Source organism: Pseudophryne corroboree, chromosome 10 (assembly GCF_028390025.1).
Source record: "Pseudophryne corroboree isolate aPseCor3 chromosome 10, aPseCor3.hap2, whole genome shotgun sequence".
Lineage (NCBI taxonomy): Eukaryota > Metazoa > Chordata > Amphibia > Anura > Myobatrachidae > Pseudophryne > Pseudophryne corroboree.
Window position 1 is genome coordinate 57830774 of NC_086453.1, and position 21066 is coordinate 57851839.

Sequence of the window (21066 nt, forward strand, 5' to 3'; positions counted from 1 at the left end):
TAAGCGTCACTGGTACAGCGGGCGTTACGTGTGGAAGAGTCACTGGTACAGGGGGCGTTGCGTGTGTAAGCGTCACTGGTACAGGGGGCGTTACGTGTGGAAGAGTCACTGGTACAGGGGGCGTTACGTGTGGAAGAGTCACTGGTACAGGGGGCGTTGCGTGTGTAAGCGTCACTGGTACAGCGGGCGTTACGTGTGGAAGAGTCACTGGTACAGGGGGCGTTGCGTGTGTAAGCGTCACTGGTACAGCGGGCGTTACGTGTGGAAGAGTCACTGGTACAGGGGGCGTTACGTGTGGAAGAGTCACTGGTACAGGGGGCGTTGCGTGTGTAAGCGTCACTGGTACAGCGGGCGTTACGTGTGGAAGAGTCACTGCTACAGGGGGCATTACATGTGTAAGCGTCACTGGTACAGCGGGCGTTACGTGTGGAAGAGTCACTGGTACAGGGGGCGTTGCGTGTGTAAGCGTCACTGGTACAGGGGGCGTTACGTGTGTAAGCGTCACTGGTACAGGGGGCGTTACGTGTATAAGCGTCACTGGTACAGGGGGCGTTACGTGTGTAAGCGTCACTGGTACAGGGGGCGTTACGTGTGTAAGCGTCACTGGTACAGGGGGCGTTACGTGTATAAGCGTCACTGCATCATGTTAATGGTGTTACTGGTACAGCGGGCGTTACGTGTTTAAGCGTCAATGCTACAGGGGGCATTACGTGTATGAGCGTCACTGCGTCTTGTATAAGTGTTACTGGTACAGGGTGCGTTACGTGTGTAAGCGTCACTGGTACAGGGGGCGTTGCGTGTGTAAGCGTCACTGGTACAGGGGGCGTTACGTGTGTAAGCGTCACTGCTGCAGGGGGCATTACGTGTGTAAGTGTCACTGCGTCTTGTATAAGTGTCACTGGTACAGGGGGCGTTATGTGTGTAAGCATCACTACTGCAGGGGGCGTTACGTGTGTAAGTCCCACTACTACAGGGAGCATTATGTGTATAAGCATTATGTGCGCTGTCCCTTTGTAAAGTATGGGAGGGCGCAAATTTATAGTTTGCAGGTGGGCGCCGAACACCCTAGCTCCGGCCCTGGCTGCGTCTTTGTACGTAGCGGCTGTGCTAACATATACTAATGCTGCAGGAGGAGCCATGTGTAAATAGACCCCTCCTGCTGGCTTCTGTTTATTATTACCAGTTATTTATATAGCACACTATAGCGCACACATATTCCGCAGCGCTTTACAGAGAATATTTGCCCATTCACATCAGTCCCGCCCCAGTAGAGCTTACAACCTATATTCCCTATTACAGTACATGCACACACTAGGGTTAATTTTCTTGGGAGCCAATTAACCTACCAGTATATTTTGGGATTGTGGGAGGAAACCGGAGTATCCGGAGAAAACCCACGCAAGCACGGGGAGAATATACAAACATGCCTCAGCACACCAGAGAACGAACCCCCTCCCCCCCTACCCCTTGTTTTGTGTAATGCTGGCCAATGCCACCTCTGCCCGGCCCCCAAATGGCTGCAGTGTGTCAGTCGTGCTTCGGCTTAGGAGGCACTGTGACCATCGTGGCAGACAGAGATCGGTACATGCACAGACTTCAAAACATTGGAGATGTACGTAAACCATCGGGTCTGCGTCTGAATTAGGCCCATTGTTTGCACTGAGTTTGTGCTATTTGAAATGATACTGAAATCATTGGAAGTGACACAGCGTGTTGTACATTCTTCACTACCTGGAGCATCATACGTGTGATGGCACTGAAAGGATTAACGTTGTTAAACATAAAGGTAATGAGTGGGTTCAAATTTGCCCAGAGTAGTAATGTAGTCTATGAATTAAGGAGGTCATTCCGAGTCGTTCGCTCGGAAAATTTCTTCGCATCGCAGCGTTTTTCCGCTTAGTGCGCATGCGCAATGTCCGCACTGCGACTTCGCCAAGTAAATTTGCTATGAAGTTTGGATTTTTACTCACGGCTTTTTCTTCGCTCAGGCGATCGTAGTGTGATTGACAGGAAATGGGTGTTACTGGGCGGAAACAGGCCGTTTTATGGGCGTGTGGGAAAAAACGCAGCCGTTTCCGGAAAAAACGCGGGAGTGGCTGGAGAAACGGGGGAGTGTCTGGGCGAACGCTGGGTGTGTTTGTGACGTCAAACCAGGAACGATAAGCACTGAACTGATCGCAGATGCCGAGTAAGTCTGAAGCTACTCAGAAACTGCTAAGAGATGTGTAATCGCAATATTGCGAATCTTTCGTTCGCAATTTTAAGAAGCTAAGATTCACTCCCAGTAGGCGGCGGCTTAGTGTGTGCAATACTGCTAAAATCGCCTTGCGAGCGAACAACTCGGAATGAGGGCCTAAATGTTAATCGTTTTTCATATAATACAATGTTTTTTGATTTGCATAAATGAAAACATATGTACTAAGCAGTGATAAAGGTGGAGAAGTGAGCCAGTGGAGAAGTTGCCCATGGCAACCAATCAGCTGCTCTGTATACTTTTATAGTATGCAAATTATAAATGTTACGTCAATGCTGATTGGTTGCCATGGGCAACTTCTCCACTGGCTCACTTCTCCACTTTTATCACTGCTTAGTCATACCCTCCAACATTTTGGGCGGGATTTACTAACGGTCGCCGCCGCGTTTTCTCTGTGATCTCACTCACCGCTCCGCTGCCCACCGCTTCCCCTTAGCTCCTCCGTCTGCTTTCTCATCTCCTCTCCCTCCTCATCACCGCCGTGGCCACCGAGTTCTCATATCGCTGCGCTCCCCCTGGCCGTTGGCGCATGCGCACAACTCACTGTTTTTCAGGCTTGTTGGACTTATGAGAACTCAGTGGCCACGAAAGCAGACGGGGGAGCTAAGGGGAAGTGGCGGGCAGCGGAGCGGTGAGTGAGATCGCAGAGAAAATGGCACTTAACGCGGCGGTTAGTACGTCCCGCCCTTTACACTCAAAAATCAGCACAAATTCGAAAGAGGGGCGTGGCAATGGTTTTTCTATACTTTCAATGGAAGTTTGGTGAACCAAAAATCGGTACAGGACATAAAAAAAAAATAGGATTTGAATTACCTGCTGGTAAATCCTTTTCTCGTAGTCCGTAGAGGATGCTGGGGTCCATTTTAGTACATGGGGTATAGACGGTTCCGCAGGAGCCTTCGGCACTTTAAGACTTTTCAACAGTGTGAACTGGCTCCTCCCTCTATGCCCCTCCTCCAGACCTCAGTATAGGAACTGTGCCCGAGGAGACGAATATTCTCGAGAGAGGAATTACTATTAAACATGTGGCGAGATTCACACCAGCTCACACCATCCATAAACATGTCGGCTAACATGGCCTTTAACATAAGTCATGCCAACCAGCATGCACAACGCAACAGCAACTGCTGTAAAACATCTTAACACATGAGAACCTGTGTAAAAATACAAAACGTAATTTGCAGGAAAAAATGAGCACTGGGCGGGCACCCAGCATCCTCTACGGACTACGAGAAAAGGATTTACCGGTAGGTAATTAAAATCCTATTTTCTCTTACGTCCTAGAGGATGCTGGGGTCCATTTTAGTACCATGGGGATGTACCAAAGCTCCAGTACGGGCGGGAAAGTGCTAATGTTCCTGCAGAACTGACTGACCAAATCTTAGGTCGTCAGCAGCCAAAGTGTCAAACTTATAAAACTTAGCAAACGTGTTTGCACCTGACCAAGTAGCTGCTCGGCAGATTTGTAAAGCCGATACACCCCGGGCAGCCGCCCAGGACGAACCCACTTTCCTTGTAGAGTGGGCTTTTACCAAAGTCGGTAACGGCAATCCTGCCGTGGAATAAGCGTGCTGAATGCTACCCCTGATCCAGCGCGCAATAGTCTGCTTAGAAGCAGGACCCCCAATCTTGTTGGGGTCAGAGGACAAACAAAGATTCTGTTTTCCTTATCCGAGCCATTCTTACAACATAAGTCCTCAACGCTCTGACGACATCCAAGGATTTTGAGACGGCTGAGGTGTCAGAAGTCACTGGCACCACTGCTGGTTGGTTGATATGAAAAGAAGACACAACCTTCGGAAGAAAGTGCTGACGTGTTCTCAGTTCAGCCCTATCTTCATGAAATATTAAGTAAGGACTCTTGTGTGAGAGAGTTCCTAACTCAGACACTCGTCTGCCTGAGGCCAAGGCCAACAGCATGACGACTTTCCAAGTGAGAAACTTCAACTTTACGTCTTGTAGAGGCCAAAACCAGTCCGATTTAAGGAACTGCAACACCACATTAAGATCCCATGGCGCCGCAGGAGGCACAAAGGGCGGTTGGATGCGCAGAACCCCCTTTACGAACGTCTGGACCTCAGGAAGAGAAGTCAATTGTTTTTGAAAGAAAACTGATAAGGCCGAAATCTGAACCTTGATAGATCCTAATCTCAATCCAGCATCCACACCCGCCTGTAGAAATAGGAGAAGACGTCCTAATTGAAACTCCACCGCAAGAGACTTCTTGGATTCACACCAAGATACATATTTTCTCCAAATACGATGGTAATGTTTGGACGTTACCCTTTTCCTGGTCAGAATAAGTGACTTCATTGGGAATACCCTTACGGGCTAGGATCTGGCGCTCAACAGCCATGCCGTCAAACGCAGCAGCGGTAAGTCCTGATAAACTAACGGCCCCTGCTGAAGCAGGTCCTCGCGAAGAGGAAGAGGCCGAGGATCTTCCAGAAATAACTCTTGAAGATCTGGATACCAGGCCCTCCTTGGCCAGTCTGGAGCATTGAGAATTGCTTGAACTCTTGTTCTTGTAGCAGCGATGTGTGAGAAGCAGCCTGTAGGATCAGCGCTCCGGCGTCTCTGTGAGGAGAAAAATGGCGCCAAATGAGTGTTACAAGCAATTCTGAGGTGAAGCCCCGCCCCCTGTAATGGTGCGGTTCAGCCACAGTAATATTTATACTGGCGGGGGTAGTGTACATCAGCAGCTCACATGTATGTACATTTTGACAGTGAGAGTAAGGATTGATCATGTCCCTCAGAGCGCCACCCCCGCGCGCACCCTGCACCCTGTGCTGAGAGACATGTTGCTACCTTTATGCCGCCATGATGACCGGAGGGCCCCTCTCTGCAGGTCTCCGGTTAATACTCACCAGCCTTCTGACTTCTGGCTCTGTTAGGGGATGGCGGCAGTGCTGTGGGAGTGAACGTTGGCCAGGCTTGGGCTGTGTTCAGTACCCTTCAGTAGCTAATGGTGTCCTGTCAGCGGAAGCAGAGCCATTAACTAACTGAGAAGTTGGTTCCTACTTCCCCCCCTAAGTCCCACGAAGCAGGGAAGCTGTTGCCAGCAGCTTCCCTGTAAAATAAAAAACCTAACAAAGCCTTTTTCAGCAAAACTCAGTAGAGCTTCACTGATGTGCAGCCAGTCTCCCAGGCACATTTCCTAAACTGAGGTCTGGAGGAGGGGCATAGAGGGAGGAGCCAGTTCACACTGTTGAAAAGTCTTAAAGTGCCGAAGGCTCCTGCGGAACAGTCTATACCTCATGGTACTAAAATGGACCCCAGCATTCTCTAGGACGTAAGAGAAAAGGTACTGTACCTGCCAAAAAGGTACAGTTGGAGGGTATGCTTAGTACATCTCCCCCTTAGTAAATAATTATCTTTGGCCTGACAGGATAACAGCAACATGTACTTATATAATGTAGTTTCAGTTTGGCTGCACAGACAGTCACTTTTTTGAAGGAGTCATTTATCTTTTAGCACAAGAGCCATGTGCATCCAAAGTCACCATCCACGGCGCTAGATCAAAGAGGCGGCACAGTTGCCCTCGGAGTGAGTTAATCCGGGGCTCTCCCACGAAGCCATGTCCCTTTAGTGATGTCAGTATGCTCCTGTGAGGCCACGCCCCTTAATGTGAAGCCATGCCCCCTTTTGGGTGCATCACAGGGGGTCTCTTGGCCGCACCGGGTGTCCCGACACCTATGTCGCCACTGAGGGGAGTGTAGGCCAAAGTTTTGTTTTATTTTGCTGTTTCTACGGCTTTGTATTCACATTTTATCACACATGCATACAATCGTAACTGAGGCATTAAAGCCACTTTAATAGTTTGGAGGAAAGTAAACCCACTGAAAACGTTCTAAACAAACAGCAAGAAAAAAGTAAAATATATATAGTTTTATTGGGTTTGACAAAATATCTTGAGAACAGTATCAAACATAATAAGATCTTTACATACATATTTTAAAAGCCCATTTTTTTTCCTGGAAAAAATACAACACAACATAAATAAAAAAACAAAAAACAAAATCTATAGCAATGTAAATATAACTAAAGGTATGCACTGAGCGATTTTCAGCCCAGCGATGTCAGCGATCATCGCTGTGCATACACGCTGGGCAAAAACGCACAGTCTGTATGCGCGTTTAGTACCACTGAAACGATACTAAAGGGAGACAATACCTCTGTACAAAACTCAGCCCTGCCCTGGCTTACATTCATAATTCAATAAAACTAAGACTTTAAAGGCTTTTTCTATTATTTGAACTTTTTTAGTAGTTAAAGTTACATCATAGACCTAAAAAATCTGTCACAGGCTGAATATTGGTTCAACACACAAAATGGCTGCCACCACCGTGTGAGTCATAGGTAGACTCATTCTGGACCCAAGCTCATTTCAGATACATTAGTCTACATATTAACAGTATTACTTTCACATTATTTACACATTGTCCTTGAAGATTTGCCTCAGAAAGCAATTTCCCAGGGAGGAGGGATATATGTGCGTTTCTTCTGAACATGGAATGAGGGTAGTTTGGTCAAAGTGGATGAATATAAGAAAATATAAAGTGAGCTTTAAAATGTCCGCTCGTTGACGGCTGAGCAGAACTGAACTCCATGTCCACTGCGCACACAACATAAGTAGTGGTAATGTCAAGAGACTTGGAAGTAAACAATATGAAGTGTTGCACGGAATGAAGTGGCATTAACCTAAAAAATAAAAAAAAACATTTTTGTAAATAGATTCCGCACAATACGTCGTAAAGGCTTTTTCACGGTAAGGACAATACGTGTTTGGAATTCCCTGCCCGAGGGAGTTGTAATGGCGGAATCTGTCAACACCTTTAAGAATGGGTTAGATAAATTCCTAATGGATAAGGATATCCAGGGGTATGGTGCATAGTCATGCATTATAGTTACTATAAATAGGGATAAAATGCAACGGCTGACAGCAGCATCAGTCAGAAATTTTAGTCAAATCATCATGCATAGGAGACCACAAATAGGTTGAACCCGATGGACAATTGTCTTTTTTCAACCTCAGATACTATGTTACTATGATATTACACAACGTTATTTCACTGATAAATCTCTTTTGACCAGAATATCACTCAGCTGTCATGAAAACAGAATTTATTATACTTACATAACCTTTTATAGTCTATAGTCAAATGCATATATGCAGTTCTTAAAGCTATCAGCAGGGGTCACCGTGGTCGGTGAATACCTTCATGGAGCTGCCTATTTAAGAAGTATAGCAGCAGTAAACATATTTATTTATGATTTTATTTACATATAATTGGAAGTGGAAGCCCAAGTCTTGTAGTCCACTGTGCATGTACAAACAGGCAAACGCTTTCTCAGTCACGCGCAGCTGCATGCAGGACTGGTTGGCGAGGCAGTAAAACGCTTCTTATCGCTGCCAACCAGTATTGCCCGGACACTCAGGTGTCCTGGAGACATTTTATTGGTAAATTGTAGCGAGAGAAGATTTTCCATCCGAGGGACAAGCATTCATAGGGAATATATGTCCTTTAATCAGAATATTGTTTCTGTAGTTTATTATCCCTTAATATAATCTTAGTGCCTGGGCCCAACACTTCTCATCGATGATTTTATACATATTATTAAAAAATCTTTATTCTTTACCCACTTGCCTGGCTACGTCACATGTGATGCGACCGGAAACACGGAATGTTACGGATCTCCTCTGGTTACCCGGTCCCGCTGCAGTGATGCAGACACTACTGGCAGAATTGCGCCCCAGAATGCCATGCGACCGGCATTCTGGAACGCATGCGCTGGGGATCACAGTACGGGGAGGGGAACTTAGTTCCTACCCAGCACAATTTGGCTGATCAGCTGCAGCAAGGAGGGGGGGGGGGGGGATCATTAGTCCTCCCTGACATACGCTGTGCTGCGCTCCGCATGGGGGGGGGGGGGGGTATATCTCACTGGGTTTATTTATAAGTGGGGGAGGAGTGAATTAAAGATAAATAATGCTGGTAGAGGGGTAAAATATATATTGGTCGCAGGGTAGAAGGAGGGGGGCTGCAATAAGGGGCTTTTACGTGGCAGGAGGTTGGTAATAAAACATGGCATATTTTGATACTAAGGGCGTGTGTGTGTGTGTGTGTGTGTGTGTGGGGGGGGGGTGTTGCGGTTATTAGGATTCAAGATCATTGGTGGGTCTATTGCCGAGGGGGGAGGGGGGTGGGGGGGGTGGGGGGGGAGTTATTTTATAATGGGTGCCTATGGACACAGGGGAGTGTAAAACACCCCTTGAGATAGTTTAAAAAAAAATATATATCTATAATTTAAATATATTATTTATTACATGAATAAAGTAATACAGTGATGGCTTTGCCTGCTGTACCTTTGATTTCTTAACTCCCACAGTGTAACCTCTGTGGTGCGCCCAAAATGGCTGCCTCATCTGGTAACATGGAACTGACCGTTATGTTGGGACCCTACTCCTAGCATTAGGACGCTGTAATCACCCCATTTTAGGTCATCTCTTTAAGGGTGTGTACACATGGTGAGATCCTTGCTATGCCCTATTTTTACTTGCGATTTCCCTTGAACTCCCCGGAGCCCAGATAGCACAGATTTTGACTAACTTTTCTTGAGATATGGACTATGGGGTATATTTACTAAGGTCCCGATTTTGACCGAGATTATGTTTTTTCTTCAAAGTGTCATCTCGGGAATTTACTAAACTCAAATCACGGCAGTGATGAGGGCATTCGTAATATTTTGGGAGTCCTAGGAAAAAATTACGAATCAATACACCATCGGTCAAATACGCCTGCAATTTGGTAGAAATCGGTCATTTACTAAAAAGTGCAAATCACAAACACTGCCGACAATAGCCAAACACTGCCGTGCTGAAATACAATTCATGAAAAAGTGCTAAAAAAAACCAGACCTGCTTTTTCCCCCCGTGTTTGGATAGGCATGCACGGATCCATGAGATCCATGCATGTTTTTCAGTGGGAAGGGGTGGGAAAGTGTTATTTAAAAAAAAAAAAATTTGCGTGGGGTCCCCCCTCCTAAGCAAAACCAGCCTCGGGCTCTTTGAGCCGGCCCTTGTTGAAAAAATATGGGGGAAAAAATGATAGGGGTTCCCCCATATTTAAACAACCAGCCCCGGGCTCTGCGCCTGGTCCTGGTTCCAAAAATACGGGGGACAAAAAGCGTAGGGGTCCCCCGTATTTCTGAAACCAGCACCGGGCTCCACTAGCCAGATAAATAATGCCACAGCCGGGGGACACTTTTATCTAGGTCCCTGCGGCCCTGGCATTACATAACCAACTAGTCACCCCTGGCCGGGGTACCCTGGAGGAGTGGGGACCCCTTCAATCAAGGGGTCCCCCCCCTCCAGCCACCCAAGGGCCAGGGGTGAAGCCCGAGGCTGTCCCCCCCCCCCATCCAAGGGCTGCAAATGGGAGGCTGATAGCCTTTTTGACAAAAAAATGAATATTGTTTTTAGTAGCAGTACTACAAGTCCCAGCAAGCATCCCCCGCAAGCTGGTACTTGGAGAACCACAAGTACCAGCATGCGGTGGAAAACCGGGCCCGCTGGTACCTGTAGTACTACTACTAAAAAAATACCCCAATAAAAACAGAAGACACACACCTTGAAAGTAAAAGTTTAATACATACATCCACACCTCCATATACACATACTTACCTATGTTCACACGAGGGTCGGTCCTCTTCTCCATGTAGAATCCATGGTGTACCTGTTGAAAAAATTATACTCACAAAATCCAGTGTAGATGGCCCCTCTTCTTTCCGATTTGTAATCCACGTACTTTGCAAAATAACAAAACGGCAGTTAGCGGTGAGGTTACTTTCGGTCAACCGCTGACCACAAAGTTCCCACCATTGGTTACAATGGAGCGCATAGGCGCTACATTGTAACACTGCCGTGTGCTGCCTGTCATACACTACAGGAGCACACAGCCAATCAGGAGGGTGCCACAACGTGGCGTTCCCTGATTGGCTGATGGAACCCTCTTAGACAAAAGTCAGGGGGGGTTCCTGGCATTCGGGGAAAGGGGTCCCATGTGAAAACATGGGGCCCCTTTCAGTGCGAGGTCGGGTGTTCGTTTTGTTATTTTGCAAAGTACCAGGATTACAAATCGGAAAGAAGAGGAGCCATCTACACTGGATTTTGTGAGTATAATTTTTTCAACAGGTACACCATGGATTCTACATGGAGAAGAGGACCGACCCTCGTGTGAACATAGGTAAGTATGTGTATATGGAGGTGTGGATTTATGTATTAAACTTTTACTTTCAAGGTGTGTGTCTTCTGTTTTTATTGGGGTATTTTTTTAGTAGTAGGACTACAGGTACCAGCGGGCCCGGTTTTCCACCGCATGCTGGTACTTGTGGTTCTCCAAGTACCAGCTTGCGGGGGAGGCTTGCTGGGACTTGTAGTACTGCTACTAAAAACAATATTCATTTTTTGTCAAAAAGGCTATCAGCCTCCCATCCGCAGCCCTTGGATGGGGGGGGGGGACACAGCCTCGGGCTTCACCCCTGGCCCTTGGGTGGCTGGAGGGGGGGGACCCCTTGATTGAAGGGGTCCCCACTCCTCCAGGGTACCCCGGCCAGGGGTGACTAGTTGGTTATGTAATGCCAGGGCCGCAGGGACCTAGATAAAAGTGTCCCCCGGCTGTGGCATTATGTATCTGGCTAGTGGAGCCCGGTGCTGGTTTCAGAAATACGGGGGACCCCTACGCTTTTTGTCCCCCGTATTTTTGGAACCAGGAGCAGAGCCCGGTGCTGGTTGTTTAAATATGGGGGAACCCCTGACATTTTTTCCCCCATATTTTTTCAACCAGGACCGGCTCAAAGAGCCCGAGGCTGGTTTGGCTTAGGAGGGGGGACCCCACACAATTTTTTTTATGATTTTAACACCGATTTCAATTTTTATAAAGGTGCACAATGAAGCCCAGCACGGATCTCTCAGATCCGGCCGAGATTCATTGTATTAAAGTCGGCAGTGTTTTACAAGTCACTCACGTAAAACACTGCAAAAAAAAAAACGAATGACATCGACATCGGTAAATACGAAAATGCAGAATACGACAGCTTAGTAAATTAGTCGTAATAAATTCAAAAAGTTGCAACTTTACACTTTCGATGTCATTTGTGATTGAACTTTGACCTCAGACTGGAAAATACGAATTTTAGTAAATATACCCCTATGTGTGCTTACGATTTTGGCTTATGTGAGATGTCATTGACATGTGAGGTGAACTAGACAATACACCGATCTAGCAAGGATTGACTTGCCTGCACAGTCTATCTTTTCTTGCGATGCCGACCTGGCGGGACCGCGCATCGGGATCGCAAGGTGACTTTCACCTTGCGATCTGCACTAACTTTTCTTGAGATATGGACTATGTGTGCTTACGATTTTGGCTTATGTGAGATTTTTTTAGCTTATGTGAGATGTCATTGACATGTGAGATGAACTAGACCAGAGGTTCTCAAACTCGGTCCTCGGGGGCACACAGTGCATGTTTTGCAGGTAACCCAGCAGGTGCACAGGTGTATTAATTACTCACTGACACATTTTAAAAGGTCCACAGGTGGAGCTAATTATTTCACTTGTAATTCTGTGAGGAGACCTGCAAAACATGCACTGTGTGGGCCCCCGAGGACCGAGTTTGAGAACCTCTGAACTAGACCATAGGTTCTCAAACTCGGTCCTCAGGACCCCACACAGTGCATGTTTTGCAGATAACCAAGCAGGTGCACAGGTGTATTAATTACTCACTGACACATTTTAAAAGGTCCACAGGTGGAGCTAATTATTTCACTTGTGATTCTGTGAGGAGACCTGCAAAACATGCAGTGTGTGGGCTCCCGAGGACAGAGTTTGAGAACCTGTGAACTAGACAGTACACCGATCTAGCCTGCACAGTCTATCTTTTCTTGCGATGCCGACCTGGCGGGACCGCGCATCGGGATCGAATCGGTGAAAGTCACCTTACAATCTGCACTAACTTTTCTTGCGATTTTGACTATATAGTCAAAATCGAAAGAAAATATCTCACCGTGTGTACACACCCTTAGTCAGGACCTTTTCCACTCAGGGTAATCCTATGTAGTGCGCCGAACATGTATGCCTAACCTGGTACCTTTTGTGGGTGCCATATATAACCCATGGAAGTTATTACCCAAAATGTCTGCACCAAACCTGCATTATGCTTATTGTGCTCTCTAGGTTTTCTTTTTACGTATGTATTACTGTATTAATCTTTGGTACTATGCTTTGTTTTGATGACGCCTGTAATTTTTTGTGCTACGTGCTTTGTTTTGATACATGTAAAGTGCCTTGAGTCCTGCTGGAGAATGAGCGCTATACAAATAAAATTATTATTATCACTCACCTCACTTATAGACGGGAGGCGGTGTAGCGGTTTTCACCAGGTCACTCTGCTGAAGGGCATCTACGATCCAGGAAAGCGCCTTTCCGCAGTATTCAACCTGTAGAATATATGTCTGATTACTCTGCACCACACTGCTTTCTTATCATTACTAAAAGACTCCTGAACTTTTGTCTAAGGACTCATTACACGGTGACTGAATGGAACCTACGCCCCACCAGCACTGGAGGGGTTAAGGTAAGATAAACAGATGATGCTATGTCACATGATCTCATTTCTCCTTATCGCCCTAAAAGCCTTGAATGAACTCCTGGTGCTGGCTGGAAAGTTACAGGACTGGCCTGCCGTGTAACAGGATAGCCCAGATATACATTTACTTTTACAGGTCCTTGCCAAGCTCACGTCTCCCCCTTCCCCCTCGTTCTGCAGGTCACCTTCCTCAGGACGTTCAGGGATATTTATACAGAAAAAACTGCTGCACATAGATCAGCAGGAAATGAATGAGGAGAACAACCCTATACTCGTATATATAGATGTATAACAGCTGCACTGGCAGTTTCTATATATGTCATTGAAATACCACTTTGTGCTGACTTTACACCAGGCATCATGCATACGTGGGGCAAGTGTCAAATTGGTAGTCCCCTTTGGTGATAGTAGCTATACACACCTGTACTAAGCTCCGCCCCATTATGGGTAAGTGAGCTTTGTCCTATTCATGCGTCAAAAAGCGCGGGACGCAGGAAATTACAACTTGTTGTGTTACCTGCTTTATAGTTATGCAACGCCGTAATTGTGCAATAACTTTTGCAGTTTACTTTGAGAAATGCCCCTAATAATTTAGAAATTAGCTAAACCATGGGCAAACCATGGGGATAATTCAGATCCGATCGCTGCTGTGCGTTTTCGCACAGCGTGCGATCATATCTGAACTGCGCATGCGTGTGAGCCGCAACAGCACCGGACATCGGTGCCTAGCGACGGGATGGTGCGAAAAATGCGAACGCAAGAAGATTGACAGGAAGTTTGTGGGTGGCAACTGACCGTTTTACAGGAGTGTCCGGAAAAACGCAGGCGGGATCAGGCATATTCAGGGGGAGGGGGGGGGGGGGGGGTGTCTGACGTCAGCTCCAGCCCCGATCAGCAAACAATCGCAGCGGCTGCGTAAGTCCTGGCCTGCGCAGAGACAGCACACACTGATTTTTGTGCAGCTCTGCTAAAGCGAACGCACACTTACGCACATCTTATATTCTCCCCCTGTAGGCGGCAACTATCTGATCGCAGGGCGGCAAAAAATCGCAGCCTAGCGATCAGATCTGAATTAGGCCCCATGTGCACTACAGGTGGGGCAAATACAGTATAACATTTGCAGAGAGAGCTAGATTTGGGAGGGTTATATTGTTTCTGTGCAGGGTAAATACTGGCTGCTTTATTTTGACACTGCAATTCAGTTTTAAGTTTGAACACACCCCACCCAAATCTAACTCTCTCTGCACATGTTATATCTGCCCCCCCTGCAGTGCACATGGTGGGAAATTCAGACCTGATCAGTAGGGTGCGTTTTTTGCATCCCTACGATCAGGTAGTCGCCACCTGCAGGGGGTGGGGGAAATCGCATGTGCAGGAGAGCTGCACAAACAGAAGTTTGTGCAGTCTCTGCACAGCCCAGAACTTACTCAGCCGCTGCGATGATCGGGGCCGGAGCTGACGTCACGAATCCTCCCACAAAACGCCGGGTCCCTCCTGCATTTTTCCGCTCCCTGAAAACGGTCAGTTGCCACCCACAAACGCCCTCTTCCTGTCAATCTTTTTGCGATCGCCGGTGCGATCGGATTTTTTGTACCTTCCTGTCACTTCCCAGCACTCCCCGTCACTGCGGACCATTGCGCCTGCGCATGGCAGTGCATATGCAGTTCAGGCCTGATCGCCCGCAGCAGCGATCAGGTCTGAATTAACCACATGGTTTTGCCCATCAGCTAACAAATTTGCTGCTGCGATCAGATCTGAATTAGGCTCTTAATCAACATGACGGTGGCTCCACAGACACATTCTTGTAGATATTGCCATCCTTCCACAAAACTGCGAGATATGCAGCAACTTGTACCTCTGTTTCCAGTGCTTTCAACCTTCGGTCGTGTTCTTTGATCTCAATCAGCTGCTTCAATGCGGTGTCCACCCTACAGGAACAAGGATATGTGGTAACAAACCATTGCCGTAACTAGACTTTTTGGTGCCCTGTGCCAGAGAGAGAATTGGCGCGTGTCCCCCCTCCGCCCATTTTTCCAATAGGGACATAGGGGGTAATTCCAAGTTGATCGCAGCAGGAAATTTTTTAGCAGTTGGGCAAAACCATGTGCACTGCAGGGGGGGCAGATATAACATGTGCAGAGAGAGTTAGATTTGGGTGGGTTATTTTATTTCTGTGCAGGGTAAATACTGGCTGCTTTATTTTTACACTGCAAATTAGATTGCAGATTGAACACACCACACCCAAATCTAACTCTCTCTGCACATGTTATATCTGCCTCCCCTACAGTGCACATGGTTTTGCCCAGTTGCTAACAGAATTCCTGCTGCGATCAACTTGGAATTACCCCCATAAGGCATATGCCTCGTGGAGGAGGGGCATGACCAGATTGATCCCAGAGAAAGCCCATGCTATGATGCCCCATATTAAATAACACATTTCAATATACTGCCATACCCTGGATTCAAACCTATAACCTGTTGAATTCTAATCAAACACCCTACTCATTGAGCTATTTGATCCTGCATAAAAACTATGAACACTATATGAAGCTACTGGTACTTTGTAAAAAAAAAAAATCAGCATTGCAATTGAGCAGATCTATGTAGTGTGCAGCCACACATCCTGTCTCTTGCAGCCACACACTACATAGATCAGCTCAGCCGCAATACTGATCATTTTTTCACAAAGTACAAGATAGGCTTCAAACACTAATGGTGCCCATACACTTGTGAGATAAATCGGTGCTAACCTTCGATTTCGACCACATCTGTGAGAGAAATCGAAGGATTGTATCACATTTTAGGTACCTTTCGACGCGATGCGCGGGCACGCCGGTCGAATCTCACGTCTCAAGATAGTATGTGCTGCACTTAATATTTATCGAATCGCAGTGCAATCGCATGTGTTTTTAAAAACACGTGCTATATATCGCACTGCGATGTGCGATGGGCACCTGCCGGGAGCGGATGGAGGCCGCTCCCACTCAGCGGTGACGTGCCCATCACGTGATTACCATGCGATCTATCGCATGATCGCATGGTAATCACTTTGGCAGTTCAGGTGCGATTTCATCGAACCTAAACTGCCGGTGCGATGCCCTGCGATTTCGCGTCCCTGGGCATCGCACAATTGTATGGGCACCTTAGAATTCACTATTTTAGAATTATCTACCTTTCTATGCAAGGGCAGATAGCTCAATGAATAGAGTGTCTGACTGCAATGCCACAGGCAATGGGTTTGAATTCCGGGTATGTCAGCATCTTAAATGTAATAAAGAACAGTGTGACTGAATAACAAAGAAATCTCAAGTTGAGTTCATGAATGTTGTATAGGTATTAGCGACGGAAGGGGTCAGGGTTGGAGACAGGGGCGGTCAGGAGATGCTGGGCTTCAAAAAGGGGGGGAAGCTGCAAGTGAAAGTAATTAAAACAGATAAATGACAAATGCTGCCAGCAGCGCCCCCTACCCTGCAGCGCTATGTGCAGGGCACCCTCCGCACACACCTAGTTACGACCCTGTAACAGACTGATGCGCAAGTTTTCTAAAGTTCATCTTGATCAAATTCCCTGATGAATTCACTATTAAAGTGAATGCACACACTAGGGCTACTGCAGAGCTGAAACCACGGACATAAATGTGACACCCGGCAGCTGCGGGTGGGCTCTAGGACCCTGCGGACATCGTCCGGGAAGAATGTGGCAGGCAGGAGGACCCAGCGCAACCCAGAGCAGTGGGTCCTGCTGTACAGTGTGCCCAGGCAAAAGGCAGGCTGTTGGGGTCGGAGCTAGTGGAGACACCTGAAGCAGCAGTAGTCAGAAGAGTCACGCTGCTGGGGGTTGCAGAGAGCCGTCCGTGGTGGCAGTGAAGAGATTCATGTATGTGCAGCGAGCTGGGGAGGCTGTGTGCTGCTAGCAGGAGATCAGTGGCTGCAGAAAGACATGCTAGTGTGCACAGAGACAGACACAAACAGCAACTGCAGAGAGAGAGAAAGGTGCGTTGAGAGCGGACTGCAGGAACACGCAGAGTGCAAGTGGGACTACTGTAGTCCATATTAAAGAGGTGCACCAACAAAGTAGAGTCACACTGAACAGCACCCATCAGAGCGTCATGGGACAGGCCTGTATCCAACCTAGATACGGTGTAACGTGTAGCTACTTCACACATGTGCCCCACTGACTCCACCAGTTAAGGACATACTTGAGTACCCACACCTACACCAGTATAGATCCTGCACATGAGAGACTGTGAGCCATTTACTATAGTGACATTGTGTTAACCAGCAAAGTACATTACTCAGCTGTCAGTGCCCCTCTAACCACTGATTTACAAGTGAGCAACAAGTATAAATCCTCAAATCAACCTGCTGTGTGTGTAGGGTGCATTTCAGCCCACAACATATTGGATGTGCATGTAAAGGGATAGAACTGTTATCTACATTAGTCTACAGAGACTGTGTCCACGTATTGTGTCAGTAGCACCTACAAATAACAGCATTGATATTGTATCTGGAACAGTACAGTATCAATGCTACCCTTTCATCTTATACCGGAGTTACGGAACTACTTGTTAGCACTGAGCTACATGGGTTACAAGTGCCTCCTTTATCCACTTTTATGTGCACCGACGAAAGAGCTGGCCAGTGAAGAGTCTTAGGTTAAACCATCATTGCCAGTACTCAGAATACTAAGGATAGACATTCTTATGGAACTTAAGGTAATTTTGTAGACTGTTTGCCTTCTATTTTCTCATTTATAGTGAATGTGATTTATGCTGTTTTATGATCATATTTGAATTGCGGCATTATTACAGTAAGTCTCTTATATGAATACACGTTGTCTAGTCTTTAGCATATTACGACCACAGTGTATGTTGCTGCAGGGCCTCAGTGATGTGACAAGTATTCTAAGTGTACAGTATCGGGATTTACTGTAAAGTGTACAGTATCAAGGTTATTTATCATTCCTGAGGTCTCTGCAGACTGGTGGAGGGCGCGGTATCCCGGCTATGGCGGCCATGGGCGATGGACAGCCGGAGGGAACCGAGGCCGTGGCACTTTTGGCGGCGGTTCCCTCCCGCCCTGCCTCTCCTTCTCTATGTCCTGCTCCTTCTCCCCATCCGCAGCTTGCGGGGGAGGGTGGGCTGCGTCGTGGGGGGTCTGGGCCGGGGTTTCATCTGCCGCCGGACAACTTTTCCCCTCTGGGTTTACTGCATGGCAGTTACTGGCGGTTAGGTCCCGGTGGTTCCCACTGGGTCCCCAGTGGTGCAGGCTGCCCTGCTGGTGGGGGTGCTTGCGCTGCTGTGTTCACGGGGGCGCTATTGAGTCTGTCTTCTGGTTCCCTGGGGCTGGGGCCTCCTGCGGCACCCCTTTTTGGTGATTCCCAAGCGCCCCCTGCTGGCCATTCTGGGGTGTTGCGGGTGGTGTCTGCGCAGGGCTGCCTCCTTTCAATTGATGGGCCCTCCTTCCCTGCTGGCGTGCCCGGGTGTGTATGCTGGGGGTCATTTTACATCTAGTTTTCCTGGGGTACAGCCTTTCGCAGTAACACCACCGTTCACCGTAGCCTCCGGTGCACGGCAGCAGGGTCTGTCCATTTCCGCAGCTTCCCATTTTTGTCCCTATTTTGCGGGTTCGGCATCGGGGGTCCAGCCCACGTGGTCCTTTAGTGGTCCTCAGGTTTCCCTTCCTCTTCCTCTTTCTGGGTCGTATATTGGGGGTTTCCCCCCGGCTTCGGCCCCACATCCTCAGTTTTGTCAGTCACCTTTTGCTCCAGGGGCAGGTTCCTCCAGTTCCCCAGCCGTTTTCCTGGGCCTCGGCTTATGTTTCCCCCCCCATCGTGGTCCCTAGCCTATAGCATTGGGGATCTCTCGTTGGGCAGGGCTGCTCCTTCTGCCACGGTGTCCTCCTCTCAGTTTGTTTCCCTCGCCCCGCCTCTGCCCTCTGGCCCCCCTCCGAGTTCCGGTGGTGTGTTGCCCTTCCCTTCCGCCCTTGCCTTCTGTTGCTGATGCTGATTCACATGCCATAACTGCTGCTGTTGTCCCCCCCCCCTGAGTCTTCTGCACAGGTGTCGGTGAGTCCAGCAGGGTCGGTGTCTACGCCACGGATGAATCGGAGGTCGAGGAGGGAGGCGGCTTCAATGTCGGCTGAAGACGTGCCGCCGGGATCGGTGACGGTTGAGACGGCTAATGGGGTTCCGGGTCCTTCAGGCACGGGTGAGCATGCTGTTATTTCTCCTTGTTCCTCAAGCACTTCTTCTAGCTCTTCTAGTAGTGTTTCCTCTGGTTCTCCTAGGCACCCGCGTAAGTTGGCTAGGCTTATTGCATGTCGCGTAGTGAAAGAATCTAGGAAGGACAAGGTGCCGGCTGCCGCGGCTCTCTCCAGTCCCACGCTTTTCACGGAGATGGTGCATTGCGCCAATACAGCGGTTACCCGGGGCATTAGGAAAAGCATGCGGGAAAAGATTAGAAAGGGCAAGTATGTGGACATGTTCACCCTTATGGATGACATGCGGCAGGGCTTTGATACAACCAAGAAGGCGTGGGGCATAGGGGAGAACGCCTTCCGTAATTTCCATCAATGGTTACAGGGTTTCTTGGTTTTTGCGGCCTGTTATGCCGAGTCCAGGCCTGCCGAATATCCCAATGTTGTTAAGTATCTGTTTTTGGTTCATGAGATGTATTTGAAATCCAAGGGTTACGCTTGGAGAGATTATGATGAAAAATGTTGTCGTAATCAAGATGGCAACTCCATTTTGCCCTTGGGTTTCAAAGATGTGGAGGTTTGGCTTGAGGTTACCCAACAGGTTCGGCCCCCCACGGATGCCCAAAGCAAGAAGCCCCTTGCATCTAGCGTTTCTGGTTTACGCTCGGTGGCGAAAGGCAAGTGTTTCGCATTTAATGAGGACAAGTGCACCAGGGGCCTTAACTGCCGTTTTCACCACTCCTGCAAAGTTTACGGGGCTGGTCACCCATCCAAGAACTGCACCTCAGCCACGAGCGGCAAGTCCTCCGCTCCGGCCGAGGCCAGCGGAGGTAACAAGTAAGGCTCATTCTCCGATTCAGGTCCGGGAGCTGGGTAGGTGGCTCAGTTTGTACCCCGACAGGGCGGCTGCGCTGTTTTTGCTGGACGGTTTTCGTTATGGTTTTCGCCTGCCCATTTCGGATTCCGTGCACGTTGTGCCCCGCAGGAATTTTAAATCTGCTCGCGATTTCCCGCATGTGGTTAGACAGAAGGTGGAGGTGGAGATCAGTTTGGGACGCATGTGCGGCCCTTATACTACACCCCCTCTACCCGCCCTGTGCATCTCCCCTGTCGGGGTGGTGCCCAAGAGGACTCCGGGCAAGTTCCGCCTTATCCAGCATTTGTCTCATCCACATGGGGGTTCCGTGAACGATGCCATTCCCGGATCGATTTGCAGAGTGCGTTATCAATCTTTCTGCTGCGGTGTACACCGGGCTCCACAAGGATAGACATTGGGGTGTAGAGTAGGATCTTGATCCGAGGCACCAACAGGCTCAAAAGCTTTGACTGTTCCCAAGATGCATAGCGCCGCCTCATCTATAACCCCGCCTCCCTGTACAGGAGCTCAGTTTTGTAGTTGGTGCCGCAGATAGCAGGCACTTAACAGAGGGGCTGCTCCTGGCAGCCCTAAGAAGAGCTTTTTGCTGAAAAAAAAAAGTGAAGACTACAAGGGCTGCAGCAGAGTTTAGATGTCAAGAGATATTCTCTGCTGCAGCTCCATCACTCCCCAGCGTCGCTGTACACTCCTGTGTCCGGGTAACTACAGCAAGAGGCTCCGGTTTTCTTCATGTCAGTCACACACGACTGGGGCTCTCCAGGATCGCGTGGTCGCGCTTCGGGAGGTGGTAAGTGGGTCCCGTTCGCGGGACCTGCTCTTTATCTCGATCCGGCGCGGCCTGTGGGAGGCAGGCCGCGCGCGCTGGCGTGGACACTGTGATAGTACAGGCGACCCCACTAGGCCACCAGGGCGCGGGTACAGATCGGTTTCTCTTACAAACCGTTTTCTATAAGCCCATAGTACCGGTGGTTATGTCCAGCAGGGGGGAATGGGCTTTGACCTGTAGCCCCTCCCCCAGCCCCAGGGCGCCATTTACAGTAAATGTTCCCGCCCTGGAGCTGCATATCTCTCTCTCCCTCACTCCCAGTC

The 21066-nt window shown here is 48.4% G+C and overlaps 1 protein-coding gene across 1 annotated transcript in view; it reads right to left on the bottom strand.

Moving 5' to 3' along the window:
* Positions 1-6127: 6127 nt before the first annotated feature.
* TRPM4 (transient receptor potential cation channel subfamily M member 4) overlaps positions 6128-21066 on the bottom strand; it is a 211149-nt gene continuing 196210 nt past the window's right edge. The window contains exons 23-25 of the mRNA XM_063942435.1: positions 14759-14831; positions 12658-12754; positions 6128-6955 (exon numbers count right to left, since the gene is read on the bottom strand). Coding sequence (XP_063798505.1) covers positions 12659-12754; positions 14759-14831 — 169 coding nt within the window. The 3' untranslated portion in view covers positions 6128-6955; position 12658. The remainder of the gene's footprint in view (positions 6956-12657; positions 12755-14758; positions 14832-21066) is intronic.